The following is a 17,997-nucleotide window of genomic DNA, read 5'->3' on the forward strand; positions in this document are numbered from 1 at the left end:
CGGTTATGTGTATTAAAACGTATTAACTCGACCTAGAAGCCGCGCCTTGCTTGGAGTTCCTCAGATACCCTTGATTTCTGTTCCCCCGGGTTTAAGATGTTTTTCTATGTAGTTTGCGTGGGTGGTGGGGTGAAATCGATACTTGATGGGCTGATAGAGGCTGAATCCTATTCTAAACAGCAACCTGAAAGTTGATCCGTGTTTCTGTTTTCATTCCAGTGTTTCTTGGGAAACCTGAATTTTCCAAGTTTTGCGTCATATTGATTTGCTTTTGTGATTCTGGAAAGGGTGAGGGTAGGGTGTTGGGTTTGTTTGGGGAGTTTATTATAGGCAACTAGTATCTAATCAAAAGCAGGTGTCTTGCCATGATGACTGTCACTGTAGTATTGTGCTGCTTCCAATTGTTCTGAAAAGTTTCCTACTTTGTGACAAAAAGGTGGATGGAATTTTTCACTTTGTCATTAGTTTCATATGTTATCGCAGCTGATCATATTTATGTGTGCATGTTACATTGTGTGTACTGACTAGATATGCATTTTCTTATCCCTTAGAGCCTTAGAAATATCTGACTTCTTGAATTGCAGCCTCTGGCAGACTGTCTTGTACAGGATTTGAAAGGAACGCTAATTAGCATCTGTCATATCTTTTGAATGTGAATGATGATAAGTGGCAAGTAGCATTGGCTGTGCTCTTTGCCACTCTTAAAGCTGTAGCAACAACTTTTCTCTTTGCCATGCTAACACAAAGGTTTGTACAGTTGTGTGGTAGCTGATATCAGGAAACTGATCTGAATTAAACAAAAAAAAAATTCTGGTGGAGTTATTTGTCCTTGGATCGGTTCCTCGATCTGATCTGCAATGTAGCTGCACAGATGCTCTGTCAGCACTCTTAAATGCCCAGAGCCAGAGCAGGAACAAGTGGCTGGAGGAAAGAGGGAGGTGTCTGTAGCACATTCCATTCAAAGCTGTTTGCCAGGCTGTGCCCTGAAAGGGGTGTCCACTGGTACATCTAGCACTGTCTCCGCCACAGGCATTCTGCTAACCAAGATAAAAAGGAAGTGAAGTTTTTGAGTACGGAGATGTTTCATTAAAATGTTGTCTGTCGTTTTTATTTGACATCATAGATGAGATGCTTTTAGCTGAAAAGATCAATGACTTCAAGCTGAGGCTTTCTGAATACACAGCATGCTGGAGCTTCTTTCAACACCATGACCTTCTTTGAGGAGCAACAGATCACTTCCATGTAGACTGGTGTCAGGCTTTCTTTTCAGACTTTTATGGTTCAAGAAAGAAGTGCTGGTCCCATTGACAACATGCTCTCAACACCGTCCATGTCTAAAAATGATAGCATCCCACCAGTCAGCAGTGAAAGCTTGCCAGTCATCCCCTCAGGAATTTACCTTAATTCTTTAGGATTAGAAAGCTCTTACTGAACAAATGTAAAAGACATGATGTTTGAGTGTAGATCACAAGAATTCTTTAAGTACAGGGTTGGAAAAACAGCAAGCTGAGAGAGGAGGCAAGCGGAGTTACAGTTCATTAGTATCACTTTACTTGTGCAAATGATGTTTTGAAATGAATAAGGATCAAGTGCGCTTAAGTGCATGCATATGTATTACACAAGGGACCAGGAATGGATAAAAAAAGGTGGTGGTAAGAAGGGAGGCTAGAAGGGTTAGTCATACAATAAATATAAACGACAGCTGCACACAAGTGCATTTTTGGCAGTTGAGAATGTAAATCTTAAGTGGCTGGTGTTCTGCATCCTAGTTCTAATCATTGTACCTGTTTCTGGTTCAGAATTTTGGCCTGTTAACTGGCACAGATATTAGACTTAAGTGTACTTTAAAGAGGACTAGGTTCCTCTCTTTATTAGCAAGGCATAATTGTTAGCAACACTCAGACACAGCATTTGGGTTTTTTTGTTGTTACTTAACTGTGCATATCACATGTAACATTGATGTTACTCCAAGGTGTGTTTCTTTAGTCTAAATAAATCTGCTGAGTCCTTGCCTCAAAGTACATCATAGATAAAATCACATTTCTGTGAAAATGATTTTTCTATAATTGAAAACTGTGCTAATGATTTGTAACTGTGTTTTAAAAGTTTGAGGAGGTGGCTTTTGTTACACCCTCTTCTTACAGTCTGCTTGTTAAAATAGGCCTATTGCTGTTCTTGATGTTAAATTACTTGTAATAAATAACACAGTTATAATGATTGGTTACTTCAATCCAGTAATACTTCCACTTTAATTTTAAATTGGAAAGCCAACTAGATGACAGTGCATGTTTCTAACTACTACTTTTAGCACCACTAAAGTGCTGAAAACATTACGGTACCTGAGGGAAGACAACAGATGAAGAAAGTTTGTGCTTCTGGTCCCTTCATCCAGAAAAGGATACATTAGAACTGCAGAAAGTTCAGAGAAGGGCAGCAGGGCTGAAGAAGGCTATTGCTTCTGTATGAAGAATTATTGAGGAGGCCAAAACTGGAAGAGATATGACTGAGGTGAAAAGTATGACAGAAACCTACAAAATCATTAAATGGCATGGAGAGGGGCTTGAAAACTTACTGCCTCTTCCAGGACAGCAACTATAAGCTAACTAGTAAGAGCTGGGTTTAAAACAAACAAAAGGATGCAGTTCTTCATGCAACGTGTGGTAGGGCTATACCCATGCCAAGAAATATTGTGTATGCAAGAAGTTTACACTGTTACAAGGAGAGTCTGGACAAGTGCTTGGAAGAGATCTGTTGAAGGAAGAGGTGTCAGTAAATACCCAGATTTCTTCAAGCTCCCAAAGTCTTCTGACCTGAAAATACTGGCTGTTGGGAGAGTGCAGAAGTAGCATCATGTACACTTGCCCTGTTCTTACACTGCCCTGGGCTTCAAGTTATTATAAGGCTGATGTTTTCTTTTGTGGGGAAAGTAGATAGGTTAATCAAGATATTTTCTTACTCCATATACATCATCAGGTAGCAAGTAAGCATGACAGTGGTGTTGATAGACGCTGTTTCACAAAAGGAAGGGAGCCCACTTGCCAGCAGCCAGGGCTAGGAAATGCTTCCCTCCAGCAGTGGTCATTGCAAGGGGCAGGACGAATGGAATAGTTTTGTGGTGTCCTCAGCACTTGCACCAGGAGGACAAAGGTTCAGTACTTCTACTTGTCCGTTCTATCGTGAGTGGACTTTCATTCAGGGAAAAGTCAGGTCCTGTGACTTTTGCAAGGATTTGCGTCAATTCGTTGACGTGTTGACATAGATACAGCTCTTCTCAGCATCCTGCTGGTAGTTGTGTTTTCTGTATGGGAAAAATAAAGTCCTGTTCTGCTTTTTGTCTCTCAAATACAATAGGTTACCCCACTCCTGGCAGAAGCAGATCTTTACAAAGCATAGCTCTTGCATCCCGTCTGACTCTGTAGTAACTGCACTGGCTAAGCGTGCACCATCCTGCTGCATTGGTGTTGATTTTCTGTGGATGTTTTTTTGCCTTAGTCAGCTTCATGGTGAGATTTAAGGCAGTTAAAATCAATAGTAGGTACAACCTTTTTGCCTCTAATGTCCCCTGCGAGCCACATGTGGCTTCCAGAGGCAGGGAGGCTTAACACCTTTCCTCCTCCTGTACAGGAACACCAGTGCTTTCTGGTACTAGTCAGGCCTCATGCAGGCAGCCGCTTTTGTAATCTGTTGCTCCAGCCTACCTTAAGGAGAAATAGAGCCAACCTGAAGTAAGGCCTTAGGCCTTTCTGCTGCTCTGCAGGATGGGTAGCTCCAGAACAGTTGTGCTGACTGGTTATCACGGGGTATGAATCTATTGGGAACTTGAGGCACTGGGTATGAATTGGCCATAGAGATCTCCTCCCCAGTGTGGCAGTACCCATGATACTGGGATAGGCAGGCTTTTAGTCTCTTACGCTCTTAAAGCAATCACTGTGAACTGATTAACTACGGTTAACGCAGTGAGAAGAAACCCAGGATATGTTTAAGTAATGGAAGTCTGATGATCTAGAGCTCCTTTGCTGTTAGCTATCCAGAAACGGGCTAAGGAAGGTGTGTTTGTTAGTGGTGGCTTTTACGTGTAGAGTGTAGATGGGAGCAGATTTTACAATATTTATCTGCGGCATCTCCTTCACTGGTTTTTGAGGAGAAGATTCTCAACTGGGTTGAAATCAACTAGGCTGGCCTGGCCCGGTACAGGAAACGGGGGGGGTTGTGTTGTCTTTAATGTGGGAAGTGGTCGTAAGATGGGGTTCATTTCTCTGTTGAATCTAGCGTATCTTTGGCACTGCGCAGGTGTCCAGAAAAACACTACTTCAGGGGAAGAAGTAGTCTTCAGTCAAATTTCTTAATGTTCTTTAAAACCTAATCCCTGCCCAGCTATGGAGAGAAAAGATACGAAGTCAGTGTGTGACTGTTCTACAGCAGTGATGAATATCAGTGACTTGGGGGGGGATGTTATTTTTTAGGAATGTTTTGGCTTCTTTTAATATGGTGGGTTTTCCTGCTTTCTTTGATGCAAAATATCTTGTAGAGAGAAGATGTTTAGAACTTGTCGTCATGCGAGATGCTGAGAATCTTTCCTAGTTCAACAAAACCATTAAACATATACTTTTCTTGCTGACTTATCTTTATTCTATTGAAGTTAGTGGCATGGACATTTACTGTTAAGAGTGCATGAATGGGTAGAGTGACTAAAAGCTGGTAACAACCAAATCTTAATGTTGGGACTTCACTGTAAATGCCATTCAGCTCTTGGTAATAAATCTGAAAATCTTTGGAATGAGATAATACTGCATATTTGACAGTCCAAGTGGTTTATGCAAGAATGGTTAAGCGACAAATTGCTTAAGCCTCTCTGGCTCATGGGATGGGGTCTTAGTTTACCATATTTTAATTTAATGGTTAATTAAAACTAATTAAATGTTAGGCAGAGCAGGCTGCCTTTCTTAGTTATTGGGCTAATTAATAATGAATTTACCTGGGGAGAAGGCAACATTGTAGGTTTATTATCTAAAATGTCAAAAAAACCCAAACCCAAACATATAGACATCACAACTCTTTGCTTACATGATATGAAACTGGGAAAACTCTGACCTTTGCTTTTTTTCAACAAATTTCATGTTTAGACAAATACTTGAGTTCTACATGTCAAATTCTGCTTCTAAATGCATAAATGGCTCTCATTAAACTTAGAGGTAGCCACATATTAGTACAGTGGGGATTACAGAATTTGGATGGAATTTAAAAATATTGTGGATTAAAAGGATTGTGAGTTACCTTAAAATAAACAATATTGTATTCTTTCTAAGGAACAGAATTAGCATCCAGTGTTGCAGTCCATGCTGCAGCTTGTGTTTGTTATTTAAGGTTTTGCTTTGATGCCTATTACAGTGATTTGTCCTGTGTTTAATTAAAAAATGTTTTTGTCTTGTATACATATAAAAGAAAACTTCTAACAAGCTTTTTTCAAATATTTTTTTAAATTATTGAACTATTTTGCATTCTATAAATCATCTACTTTTCATAGATGGTAACGGTTTTGTTTTATGGCATCCAGGTAGGATTTTTCCAAAGAAAAACAGGACTGTGGCATGTTTAAGGAATCCGTAAGAAGGAAAGCTAATCTGATTTACTGTATCTATAGTCTAAAATCCCTTCTATTTCCTGTGCTCTTTCCTATGCTGACTTTTAACTGGCCAAAGGGCATTTATGGTAGGACTAAAGGAGCACGCCTTGGTAGGAGCTAGACGCTCTGTGATATCTAGGGAGTTATAATGAAGCACCTGCTTGTCTACACTTAATGTCAAAAGCTTCTTTCTGTCTGAAGGTAGGTTCCTTAGGAAATGCTAATTCTCCAGAGTACAGCCTGAGTGCCATTCCTTTATGGTAGCGTGATGCTGTGTTGTAGGATGAAACGCAACCCAGAGAAGAGGCAAAAGGAGAGCATTTAAGTATCAAAGAATTTTTTTACCTAATCAAATCATATCTGAACTGTAAATCAACCTGATACTGCAAGTAAGTAGAAATCACATCTATTTAAAAAACAAACAAACCCAACCAACATGCCAAGTAATTTGGTGATAAGACATCATCTGCTTCTTTTTTGCCTTACATCAAGAGTGATACCCGTGTCTGTCTGGGCAGACACTCACTTAGCCTGCCTACCAAACTTCAGTAGATCTACAGACTGTGGCATTTCTGTGTTTGGCTGTCCTTATTTCTGCTAAGTTGTATAATCTGAATCTTTTTTAGGCTGAATTAGGCTGTTTGATTTTTCTGGACAGGTCCATTTTCTTAGATCTTTTATCATTCTTGATTTTTTTCTTTTGGACCCTTTTTAGTAGTATGTGTCTTACCTGATATGTGTTGCCCGATGTGGCCACTGTATTTCAGCTGGGCTTTTGTTACCAGCGCTGAGAAAAGCAGAGAAGTGACATGTAGACCTGAAGTTTGCAGCTCCATTGTATTATGTCTTGCCAGAAAGCCTTATTCAGTAAAACATAACTTCCTAAAACCTTCATTCTTCTGTTCCAGCTTATATGGGGTGTACCACCTTTAGTGATATTGCATCATGCCATAAACCCATGTTTATACAATTTTGAAGTTGCAGCAAACACAAGCTGCTTCTCTGTCAATCCTACAGCTGAAGTTTTAGCTTTCTGCAGAGGAACACTGTATCTGTTTAAACTGACAGCATCTTGACCCCCGCCTCCCCGCCCCCTTGTTATGATTCCTGTGCCTTTCCAAATGGGAAGTGATGTAGTGTAATACAGCCCATCATTAAATTCACAGGTTCCTTCCTCTTTCAGCCTAGCTACTGATAGTCTTCCATCCCGCAGAGCCACTTGTGTCACAATTGGGACATAAGCTACATGATGAGTTGCTCACATTAGGCTTTTAGATAAATCAAGACATGGTCATGTGTGACCAAAGGGAAAAACTACAGCACAGCAGAGGAACGTGATCCCTTAGATTACCTTATCTCAGTCACAGCTCTGCCAGAATGCTTCTCGTGTGATCCCTTCCCTGTCTGCCGTAGCCATGGCAAATGCATCTAGAATGCATGCAGCCAAGTTCTGTCAGCTGTTGACAGCATAAGGGGACAGAGTTGTAAGACCTGTGTGTTTACTTTTTTTGCTTTCAGGGTCTTAGAGAGATGAGTTCTGCTGAAATCCTAAGTGTCAGTCTTCTGGCTATGTCTGCAGTTGTACCCAGTGATTTTCACCATGTACAGAGGTTGCTGTTAAGTTCTTTCCTCTCATTAAAAAAAAAAAAAAGCTACAACAGAATACCCCAATGCAGATAGGTTGCCAATTTGTGAAATGATTGACGGACTAAGTGAATATTTTTAATGTTTCTGCTGTCTACCAGAGTCTCATAATGCTGTATAAAATGGCATTTATCGGATGTTGACGAAAGGATAATTTCTCTGCTGCAATTCAAACTCTTCCCATAGACTAACATTTCAGAGTATGTTGTGTCAATACTGTATTTTCCTATCAAGATTTTGATTCTTTAATATACTGTGAAGGTAAAGTGGGGGGCTGGAACATGTTCAAGTTATTATATCGCTTAAAGCAAAATAGCATAGTGAAAAGATAACCATTATGTGCTTCAGCAGCATATTAACAGATCATCATTTGATGCCCAAATATATGAAAGCATGAATAAGGCTGGAGATCTTGGGGAGTGTAGCTCTGATAAATATAACATGTGCTTCGATTTTAAGGCTCGGTGGTTTTCACACAGAAAGACTATGCCTGTGGTGGTCTAGGAGTGAACATATTGTGTGGCGTCCAAGTGACTCAGCACTGTTCCACCAGCAGCAAAGAAGAACCAGAATTGCTATCATCGTCCAGCAGAGGATCAGCTTTCATGGCACAATCTGTTTCTCTTCTCAGTTACTGAGCGGCATATAACAGGAATTAACAGGGAGAAAAGAGGAGGAAAAATAGCAGAACTGAAAAATTCTTGGCATTTTTGCAAAACTGTATTTTTCTCACTTTTTCAGTTTAAAGAGCAGGAAAAACCTGTGTCTTAATTTCAAGTAAATTGATAACTGTTTAAATGTCACCAACAGTGATCAGATAAATTTTGCCATATTATCAGTTTTCTCAAATTGTAAGGTTGATGGATAAGATGCGAAGTCTAGCTGGCAGAGCAAGCTCTATGATGTGACTTGAAAAAGCTGTCTATGGAAAATACGCTCAGATCATGGAGCTGTGAAAGGAAATACAAGTGTGTAGGTAATACAGGTTGGGAAACGGTTTTCATATGCTCCTATTCCAGCTGGGGATGGACAGGGGTGGGGGAATCTGTTTTTGTTGCTGGATGACTGGATTAGGCCTGCTGTGCTGTTCCTAGGCAAGTTCATAGTGTATGAAAGTCAGGACTGTGAATGTACCGGTAGCCGTTGTCATCCAAGCCCAGTGAATTGGAAGGGTCGTGTGATGAGAGAAAGGAGGTCAGCCTGAGAATTGGCAGTGCTAAGGGCTCAGGCAAGAGCAGTGCAATGGCTGGACCTGCCTGTTAAAATATTGATAGGCAGTGAGAGTAATGCTTTCTAGTTGGACTTAAATTCTACTAAGGCAGTGGTCTTAGTAGAAAAACAATTGATAGGATTGCTGATGTCATTCCCTTTTTCTTTTTTTTTAACAACTTTTTTTTTAAAAAGCAGTTGTAACCAAATATAATCAGGTAACATGCCAAAGATCACTACATACTGTTTTTCTTTTCAATGTTCTAGAAAACCAGGTTTTAAAACCTTTTAAGTCTTGCATGCCTAAACAAATTTGTTTGTAATTGACCTGCTGTTGAACTGTGGAGGAAAAAAGCTTCTGGGCACAGCATGTCAGAGAACAGCAATCAATATTAAATAAGTAAAGAAGACGCCATTTTGGTCTTTCAAGATATGATAATACCTTGAAGGTTGAGTTTGTTTGAGGTAATTTTCTATTAATGAATTGACTGCTAGAAGTCGATCCTTTACTGTACCACTTTCTTCTGTGAGTTGCAGATGCTTTTGCATCCTGTTGTTGGTGAGCACTGATTAAACACTGATGCTAAGATAGCTTTTTCAGTATAATTACTAGGGATATTATCAATATACTAGCAATTGTAAGCCCCTTTTCAATGCATTTATTCTAGAATAAAGATGCAGGAAGCAATACCTGTAACAATACTGCAAAATAACAGAGCCTTTGGGGAGGGGCAGGGGATGAGGTAGTGTAAATTTAGGATCAATGTAAATGAGACTTTGTAGAGCTCTCTGAAACCAGGTCTATTTGAGCACTGCCACCTAATCACCCATTTTCTTTCCCATCTTCTCGCTCTTCTACTTAGCTGCATGTGCCCTTCTGAGTTTTTCCCTTTGAGTTGCTTGGGAAGTTATTCTTTTGGTTAGTCCCTCTTTCTTGTCCCTTCATCTATTCAGTTAAATTTGATCACAACAGCCTTGGAAATGTGTTTAAATACTGAAGCTGAATTACATTTATAACTTTTGGTAAAAACTTGGAGATAAGGTATCATTGGACTCTGTGAAACTCATTGTTATATGTATGTTTGCGCTGATGTCTGATATTTTTTTCCCAACTATCTTTCAAAACAGGTACTTGTGACTTCTGCCTTCCACCTAAGAACTCTGGTTTTCACACTTTTATGTTAAATTGGTGACCACTGTAATTGACTTTCTTTACAAGGTCTGGTTTTCAAACATCCTCAGAAAAAAAAAAAAGCTTGTCTCCAGCCTTGCTATTATTTTCAAAATGTGTGCATGAAGTCTTTAAAAAAAGTAATAATACACATGCAAAATTCGACATGTATCTTAGATGAATTTCTCAGTGAGGGCCTGACATTGGTTTTGCAATCAATATTTTTTAAAAATAGAAACTTTGGCCAATCTATTCTGCTTTCATAGTGCTGAAAGTGTCAGCCCTAATTTGGTCTGAAATGGGGTAATGTCAAATATTTAAAAGTCTGTATGTGAAAAATGGTTTATTAATATGACTGTTTTATTTCAGGAAGATGTGGAAACAGGAGTCCACCTTGATCCTACTATCAAGGAAGTTCAATACAATCCCACTTATGATACCATGTTTGCACCTGAGGTGAGAAACAATATTGATCTTTAGAGCAGAAATGCCTTTGGCTTAAAGGCCAGAGGTTCTATAAATCTTGTGTGAAATTCATATAAAATGTATCTTCTTTTGATGCTTGCTGTATTTTGGAACCTAGTTTGGGCAGGTTGAAAAAAGATTCTACACAGGTGTGTTGGTATTTTAATGCTCGAATTTTAATATTCTGCATAAAGCTGTTCTAAGAAGGATCTTAAAGTGTTTATCAGAATTACATCTACAGAAATAAAAATCAAGTTAGGAAAATAGCATTACAAAGATGTTCAGTAAAACATGAACTGCATTAAAGTAGTCTTACTATTTTCACATTTTTGCTATTTACTTATCATGCTACTTAGAACAAAATGAATGGTTATAAGTCTTGCAGATATATGGCTTTTAAGAGGAGGATTTAAAATTAAAATCCAAGTACTTTAAGTATAACTATTCACATCAGTGTTAAGTATTTTAGTAACTTAAGCTACACTAAATGTGTATAGTGTCAGTGTATTGCATTTGTTTGTCTTCACTGTTCTTTTCCCTGACCGTGGTATGGTCAGGAAGACTAGCATTTGTCATCTCTCAAGAAGAAAAGCAAAGCAGGGTTTCATAAGTGTATTTCCTGGAGTAATACAGCAAGCCCCCAGTTGCTTTTTAAATGCACAAAAGTATTGATGGCAGTGTAATTTCTGTATTAAGTACATGAGTTTAGTAGGACCCGATATCTCTTTCTTGATATTTACCCCTTACAAGGGACAGTATGTTGCGGTTTTGTCTTCTGAATGCTTCTATTGATCACATACTGCATGGCAGTGTTACATTACAGTTTTGAAAGACAAGTCTTTTTTTCCCATGTTCTTTCCTGAAAAAGTACACACACCTAAATAAGAAATTAGTAATTCTGGTAAACTTTCTTTTAACATTGTTGATGTAGTTTGGACCAGAAAACCCATTTAGGACTCAACAAATGGCTGCACCTAGAAATATGCTTTCTGGATATGCAGAACCAGCTCACATCAATGATTTCATGTTTGAACAACAAAGAAGAACGTTTGCAACCTATGGTAAGTCCTTAACAGTGGAATTCACCTTCACCTTTATTACGCCCAGACTGAAGAAAATAAGTTGTTCTCTATAGAACAATTTAATAGAAATGCAAGTGCTGTAAATTGCTTTATAACAGACTTACTAAAATGGGAAAAGGTTTTTGAATGAGAATCCATATGGCTGGAGATCATAGTATTTATTTGGGAAATCTCATTTTGTAATTCCCTTTGCAACTGTAACCAAGTGTATGACCTCCTACCAAACCCCTCTTAATTAATCCTTCCATTAGTTGCATCAATGTAGAAAACACAAATCAAAATTTCACACTTTTAATATGACAAAAACTGTAGATCTGTTATGCAAATAGATTCTTTCATGTGATTCTAACTAAAGGTAGCTCTCTGAAAACCAAAAGGGAGCCCTACTGAGTTGTCAGGTTCTTCAGTGTGGTTGCCTCTAGATATAAGCTGAAATGAACAGGAATCAAAGAAAGTACATTACTAATCGATGAAATACGTTACTAAAATATTCTTAGCAAAGACAGACCCAAAGAACTCTATATCGATGGTCATTATAGTTGCGGCTTTCTTATCTTGGAGAACCTTTTCGTTGAAGTAGTTGCATTTGAAAAATGTAACATTTGAGTTTTGGAAAGGCTTGATTTTCAAGCCTCTTTATGGATAGTAAGAAAAATTGATTATTTTTTTTTAATAGGGAAAATATGGAAAGAGGGGATTCTAAGCATTCTTTTGGACACATTTGAAAGAACAAAACTGACATGCATTTACATATGAGTGGTTAATTTTTTATTTTGTGTTTCATTGTAAGCTTTCCTTCTGTTTTAAACTTGATTGCAAGTGCTTAGCTTGCAAATATGAATCTTTGTTTTCAGATCAAGTATCACTTTATATTCTTCAAATTCAGTCTGTTAGGTAAGTTCTGATACTTGCTGTGTAAACTTAGTGTCACAACGCTCAACTTTTTGCACAACAGACTTGTGTCTATCTTTATTCCTATTTACACTCAAAATACTACCCCCTGCAAACTGTCATGCCTCGAAACAACCTCCCTGCACACGAGTCCCCTTAAATTCATTAGGGCTTTATGCATGCATGAATTCAGCTACTGCACTCTGTGATGGATGAGATTGGGACTTTCTTGCTAACATCTGTGGGACCCATATATTACAGTGAAACCTGGAAAAAACATTACCTAAAATCAGAGACACTAACATCCTCAATTTCTCTTTGTATTTGGGGTTTATTAGAGGTTTTCTTGTAAACGTTAAAAATTGAAATATATTTAAGACTTTTTTTTTTCTTTGACACAGTTTTAGCCTAATAGGTAGTTTTCACTGAGTGATGGATGTGTTAGGATCTGAGTTAGGATGTGGAGTATAAGCAAAACGCCAATATTAAGAAATGGATGTTCCATGGCATAACTTTAACTTGACTGCAATTTTGATGTTAGAACTTGACAGACAATGCAAGTAGGAGCCTAGTCAGGATTTGAATAGACAGGTTAGATTTTGCTGAGTGAAATTAAATGTTGCATTGTGTGGGAAGTGCATTTTTGTGTGTGTGTGTGTAAAATATATATTGGAAAAAAAGGTCTGTAGACATACAGTGTTTGGTTTTCGGTTTTCTTTGTTGTTTTTCAAGTTTAGTTTGGGGGAAGATAGAACTAGTAAGTCTACTCAAAGCTCCTGCTATTGTTTTATATCATCAGTGCACAGCAACTGCCTTGAGAGCTGTATTACAAGAGAGTATAAAAGTATATTTTTAAGACTGATAACATTGGCAACTGTGCAACTATTGTACTCAGCTTTCTAGAAATGTTCAATAGATAATGATCTGGGTACAGTGAAAATTGAGCTATGAAAAGGCCAAGATAGGCAATTTAAACTGTTAAGAACAAGCACTGAGAAACTGCAGTTGAAGCTAGAAGATGCAGTAAATGAGCATGGTATCCTAGCTCACTAGAAGGTCTGTTAAAAACAACACTCCTTAGGCTGTCAAAAAGTTGTCTATTAAAAAATTCAATAGTCTCATTTCCATTTGGAAGGAGGTAATAAATATTTTCTTGGAAAAGACCAAGTATAAATACACAAGTGTAATTGCTAAGCATAAATCTAAGTCATACATGTTTTTAATGACTAAGTCATAACACAGTGGAAGAACACAGAGTAAACCTCTTAATTAAAAGCTGCAGATCTTGAGACCTCTGGCCTCTGTTAGGCTGTTTAGCACCATTGTGCTAAGGCAGGAGGTCTCAGATCTGCAATGGCTAGCACATAGGCAAGTAGTGACTATAAATGACGGACGAGTGTGGGACAAGACGGAGGGGGTGGTAGATGAGATCACGTATCCAAAACACCTCAACTGCTACACAGTCTTTCAAAAACCAACAAGCAAAGCAAGCTTTCTACATCATCTTGAAAATTAATATATATTCAGTGAGAAACCTATATATTAATTGCAAACAACACCCAAGTATTTTTTGTCAGTATGCTTCATCTACTTCTCTTGCAGTAAATATTTACTGTCAAAAGTACTTTTTCCTTCTGATCCTTATATAGCTCAGAACATCCATGCTATCATTGACTGAAGGTCCTTCCAGCCCTTAATCCTATTAGACAGGTGGGCATCAATAGGTACCTAGTGAGGAGTAGAAGAAAGAAGCAAGCAAATAGTGATACATCTAAATACTTTTTTTTTCAATCTGCAGTGTCTCAACCAAGGGCAGTGTCTCTAACTGAATTTGTTGGTTTTATTTGGATTTTGGTTTTGATAAATTTGTCCAGCTGTGTCTTGAACCCATATAATTTTTCTGTCTACGTAGTAACCTATTGCCAGCACCTTGTGTGAGGAAGTACCTCTGTTTTGAACTTGTGGAACTTAACAGTTTTCTAGTTTGACTTGATATCCCTTAGTCTCTTGTGTTGGAAGACACAATGAGCAATCGGTTCTTATTCACCATTTCTTTGTCATTCCTTATTTTATAGATCTTGGCCGTAACTTCATTTCAGTCTGCTTTTTTTCTACCTGAAAAGATCTGATCGATCTTCTTGTTCCTCTGCTGCAGTTTTTCCATGCCTATGGTTGTGCTGGTTTCTCTTCTATGTCTCTGCTAGTTCCACTGTATTGCGGAACATGTAATCTCACCATGAATTTGTGCTGTGGCTTCATAAAGTGAGATGCTTTTTCCTTTCAGGTTCTAAGAATTCTTAACATTCTGTTTTTCTCTGTGACTTTGAGTAACTTTGTAAAAGCTATTTGGTCCCTTTTACCAGATCATTTATCAATACGTTGAACAGCATGGGCCTGAGCATGAATCTGCTAGTGATTTTCCTGTGCTGTGGAAACCGACCATTTATTCTTGCCAGTGTTTTAATAACTTTTAATCAATTGACCACGTAAAGACATGTGGGTGTTTTAAAGTGTCTTTGAGGCACCCTGTAATTAGTGTAACTCAGTTTTGTAAAGGTATCCATCATCAACCAAGCTTTGCTCATTCATATGATTGATTGTCTCCTCAGAAACATGTTGAAGATTTTGTCATTGTAATTTACCTGTACAGAAAGCTGTGTTGTCTGCTTTGCTGCGATATATAATGCTCATCCAAGTGCCTACTTGTTGCTTGCTTTATTATAGTTTCTACTGCTTGAAACTTATAACCATACAAATGTCTGGCTGGTTGACCTGTAGTTCCTCAGATCTCCTCTGAAGCATCATCTGAAGTAACCAGCAATAGGATGAGAGGAAATGGCCTCAAGTTACGCTAGGGGAGGTTTAGATTGGGTATTAGGAAAAATTTCTTCACCGAGAGGGTGGTCAAGCATTGGAGCAGGCTGCCCAGGGAGGTGGTGGAGTCACCATCTCTGGAAGTGTTTAAAAAATGTGTGGATGTGGCACTTCAGGACATGGTTTAGGGAACATGGTGGTGCTGGATTAATGGTTGGACTTGATGATCTTGAAGGTCCTTTCCAACCTTAGTGATTCTGTGATCTTTTGAAAGTTGGCATTATATTTAATACGTTCAATTTCTGTCACATTGAGGCAATATTAGGTGAGACTTTTTGGACTGCGGTTTCACTTTAGATCTCCTGGATGACTACTGTCTGGTGTCAGTGATTTGTTACCACTCATCTGACTCCTTAATCTCCTGACATTTCACTTTGTCACACAATATCCCTTCAGATATGTTGTCATGTTAACCATAAAGAAAGATTCTAGCACAGGAGCCTCCCCAGGCTCCTTCATGATGCTTGCTTTTTTTTTTTCATTCCTTGATCATCTGTTGGCCTACATGCTTGGTATGCTTTCTGCTCCTGCATTTTTTTTTTACAAAGGACAAGTGTTAGTTTTTATACCTTATGTGATTTGCTTCTTGCTTTTGGGGGGGGGCTGCCTTACTGCAGTTTTTACTTTGTCTGCGAGAGCTTGGTTCTTTTGTATCTTTCACATTTGGATGCAACTTCAGCTCTTTGAAGAATAGTTCCTTATTTCTAATAGTTTCTCTTTACATACTGTTCAACTGCACCCACTTCCTTCTGGTCTCTTTAAAGTCTTCTTTTAATAGCTAGCAGGCATTAGTTCTTTTTCTCCAACATGGTGTATTTTAAGTGTCCCTGCATTTAGAAAAGGTTTTACCCTTTGGTGCTCACTTTCTGTTCCTTTTTAAAATTTTCTTTATTTTATATAGTTCTCCTGTTTTCAGATTGAGGTCATTGTAGTAAATATTTTTACAGCTTGCTTTGCTTCCTCAGCAATGTTGATTTGTTGATTTATACTGTTTTCATCACATCTTGGTAAGAGATTTGCACAGTCTACTACAAGGAGGCAGCTAAAATATCTCATTATTACTGTGTTTATTTCCCTAGCACCTGTTTAATCTCTGTTACCATTTCATGGTTATCGCCTCTTCTGGCTGAACAGTCAGTAAGGGAGTCCTGGCAACTGTACTCACCACTACTTAAACTTGGAATTTCAATCCAAACGATCCTTTAATGCTTGTTAACACTATTAACTTGTTAATCTGATTTGTCTTTAAGCTTTCTGTAGCATATAGCATGTTTTTTCCCCACTGGTATGGCCACATTATTTCTGTATTCTTTCTACCAGGTAAAGAGTGTATTCTATCCAATTATGTCAGCATTGTCCTACCAATTACATTAGTTTATGAATTTAAAAGAAGATACTCCAATTTCCCTATGTATTATTTTTAGCCTCTGCCATTTCGTATGCATGCTTGGGTTTTCCATTTCCCCACCCTCAGTTTAAATAGGATTCTGTGCTTATTGCTATCCCCATTATCCGAGGTTTCAGATTTTTGTGCTACCTTTTGCTTGAGGATGTGGCTTTTTTAAGATTGTGTGTCATTCCAAATTGCTTGGCTTTCTTTAAGTATTGGCTATCCCCAACTATTTCATCAAAAAGCACTCTTTGAACCTTCTCAGTACCAACAACCTTTTAAGTCTAGATGAGACCTATCCGTCTCAATAAGGTTCCCTTCATTCCAGGATTTTGGAGAAGTAAAGTTGACACAGGCACTGGAGATGTTTTCCACATTAGGGTTAAGATCTGCAGCTTCTCCTTGCAGTAAACAACCTCTTGAGAACGAGCTGCCCTTCCAGAATGCATTTTACACAAATTCACAAATTCAAAAATACCATAGCTTAATTGAATTGCTTTTGTACTGTCCCTCAGTCCATGGAAAACTGAGGAAGAGCATGCCAGATGCAATCCTCAGATCTCTGATAGGTCAACCAGACCTCAGCTGCTTTATCAAGAATGTCTCTGTGATATCAGCATGTGGAAGTAGTCAGATATGTGCTGCTGTCTTTGTTCTTTAGGATACAAAACGTCATTCAGGCATATAATACACAAAAGGAAAAGCCAAATCTTAGACTGTTCTAGTCATTCTAGGGGGTACTGTATTCTAGTCATACTTGGAGGTACTGGTGGATGAAAATCTGGACAGGAGCTGGCAATGTGCACTTGCAGCCCAGAAGGCCAAAAGCAGCGTGGCCAGCAGGTTGAGGGAGGTGCCTCTCTCGAAGTGCCCTTCTACTCCACTCTGGTGAGACCCCACCTGGAGTCCTGTGTCCAGCTCTGGAGCCCTCAGCACTGGGAAGACAGGGACCTGTTAGAGCTGGTCCAGAGGAGGGCCACAAAAATGATCCGAGGGCTGGAACACCTCTCCTGTGAGGACAGGCTGAGAGAGTTGGGGTTGTTCAGCCTGGAGAAGAGAAGGCTCCGGGGAGACCTTCTTGCAGCCTTCTGGTACTTCAAGGGGGCTTCTAAGAAAGATGGGGACAGACTACTTTTTAGCAGGGCCTGTAGTGATGTGACAAGGGGTAATGGCTTTAAACTAGAAGAGGGGAGATTTAGACTAGATAGAAGGAAGAAATTTTTCACACTGAGGGTGGTGAAGCCCTGGCCCAGGTTGCCCAAAGAGGTGGTAACTGCCCCATCCCTGGCAACATTCAAGGCCAGGTTGGACAGGGCTCTGAGCAACCTGATGTAGTGGAAGATGTCCCTGCTCATTGCAGGGGGGTTGGACTAGATGACCTTTAAAGGTCCCTTCCAACGCAAACCATTCTATGATTTTATGACTTTCCTTTTTTTCTTTTTTTTTTTTTTTTCTTTAGACACTGGCTTCTTAAGCAGTCATTTTGTCCCTGACCCCCAAGGAACCCTTGTTACTGTGAATGCAAACTTGCTTCTTTTGTCTTTCAGACTCCCCAGAAGGAGTTGGGGGATATTCAGGTCCTGTATCCACAGTCAACAGCTTGAAACCAGTGATCTAGTCAGATCTCACAATTGCTTCAAGGGCATTC

General features: G+C 38.9%; 1 protein-coding gene across 1 annotated transcript in view; it reads left to right on the forward strand.

Annotated features, from left to right (window-relative positions):
- Positions 1-10,016: 10,016 nt before the first annotated feature.
- CDC40 (cell division cycle 40) overlaps positions 10,017-17,997 on the forward strand; it is a gene marked incomplete at its 5' end in the record, with an annotated part of 31,508 nt that continues 23,527 nt past the window's right edge. Inside the window, 2 exons of the mRNA XM_010286631.1 lie at positions 10,017-10,103; positions 11,044-11,173. Coding sequence (XP_010284933.1) covers positions 10,017-10,103; positions 11,044-11,173 — 217 coding nt within the window. The remainder of the gene's footprint in view (positions 10,104-11,043; positions 11,174-17,997) is intronic.

The sequence above is a fragment of the Phaethon lepturus genome, unplaced genomic scaffold, assembly GCF_000687285.1.
Source record: "Phaethon lepturus isolate BGI_N335 unplaced genomic scaffold, ASM68728v1 scaffold45744, whole genome shotgun sequence".
Taxonomy (NCBI): Eukaryota; Metazoa; Chordata; class Aves; order Phaethontiformes; family Phaethontidae; genus Phaethon; species Phaethon lepturus.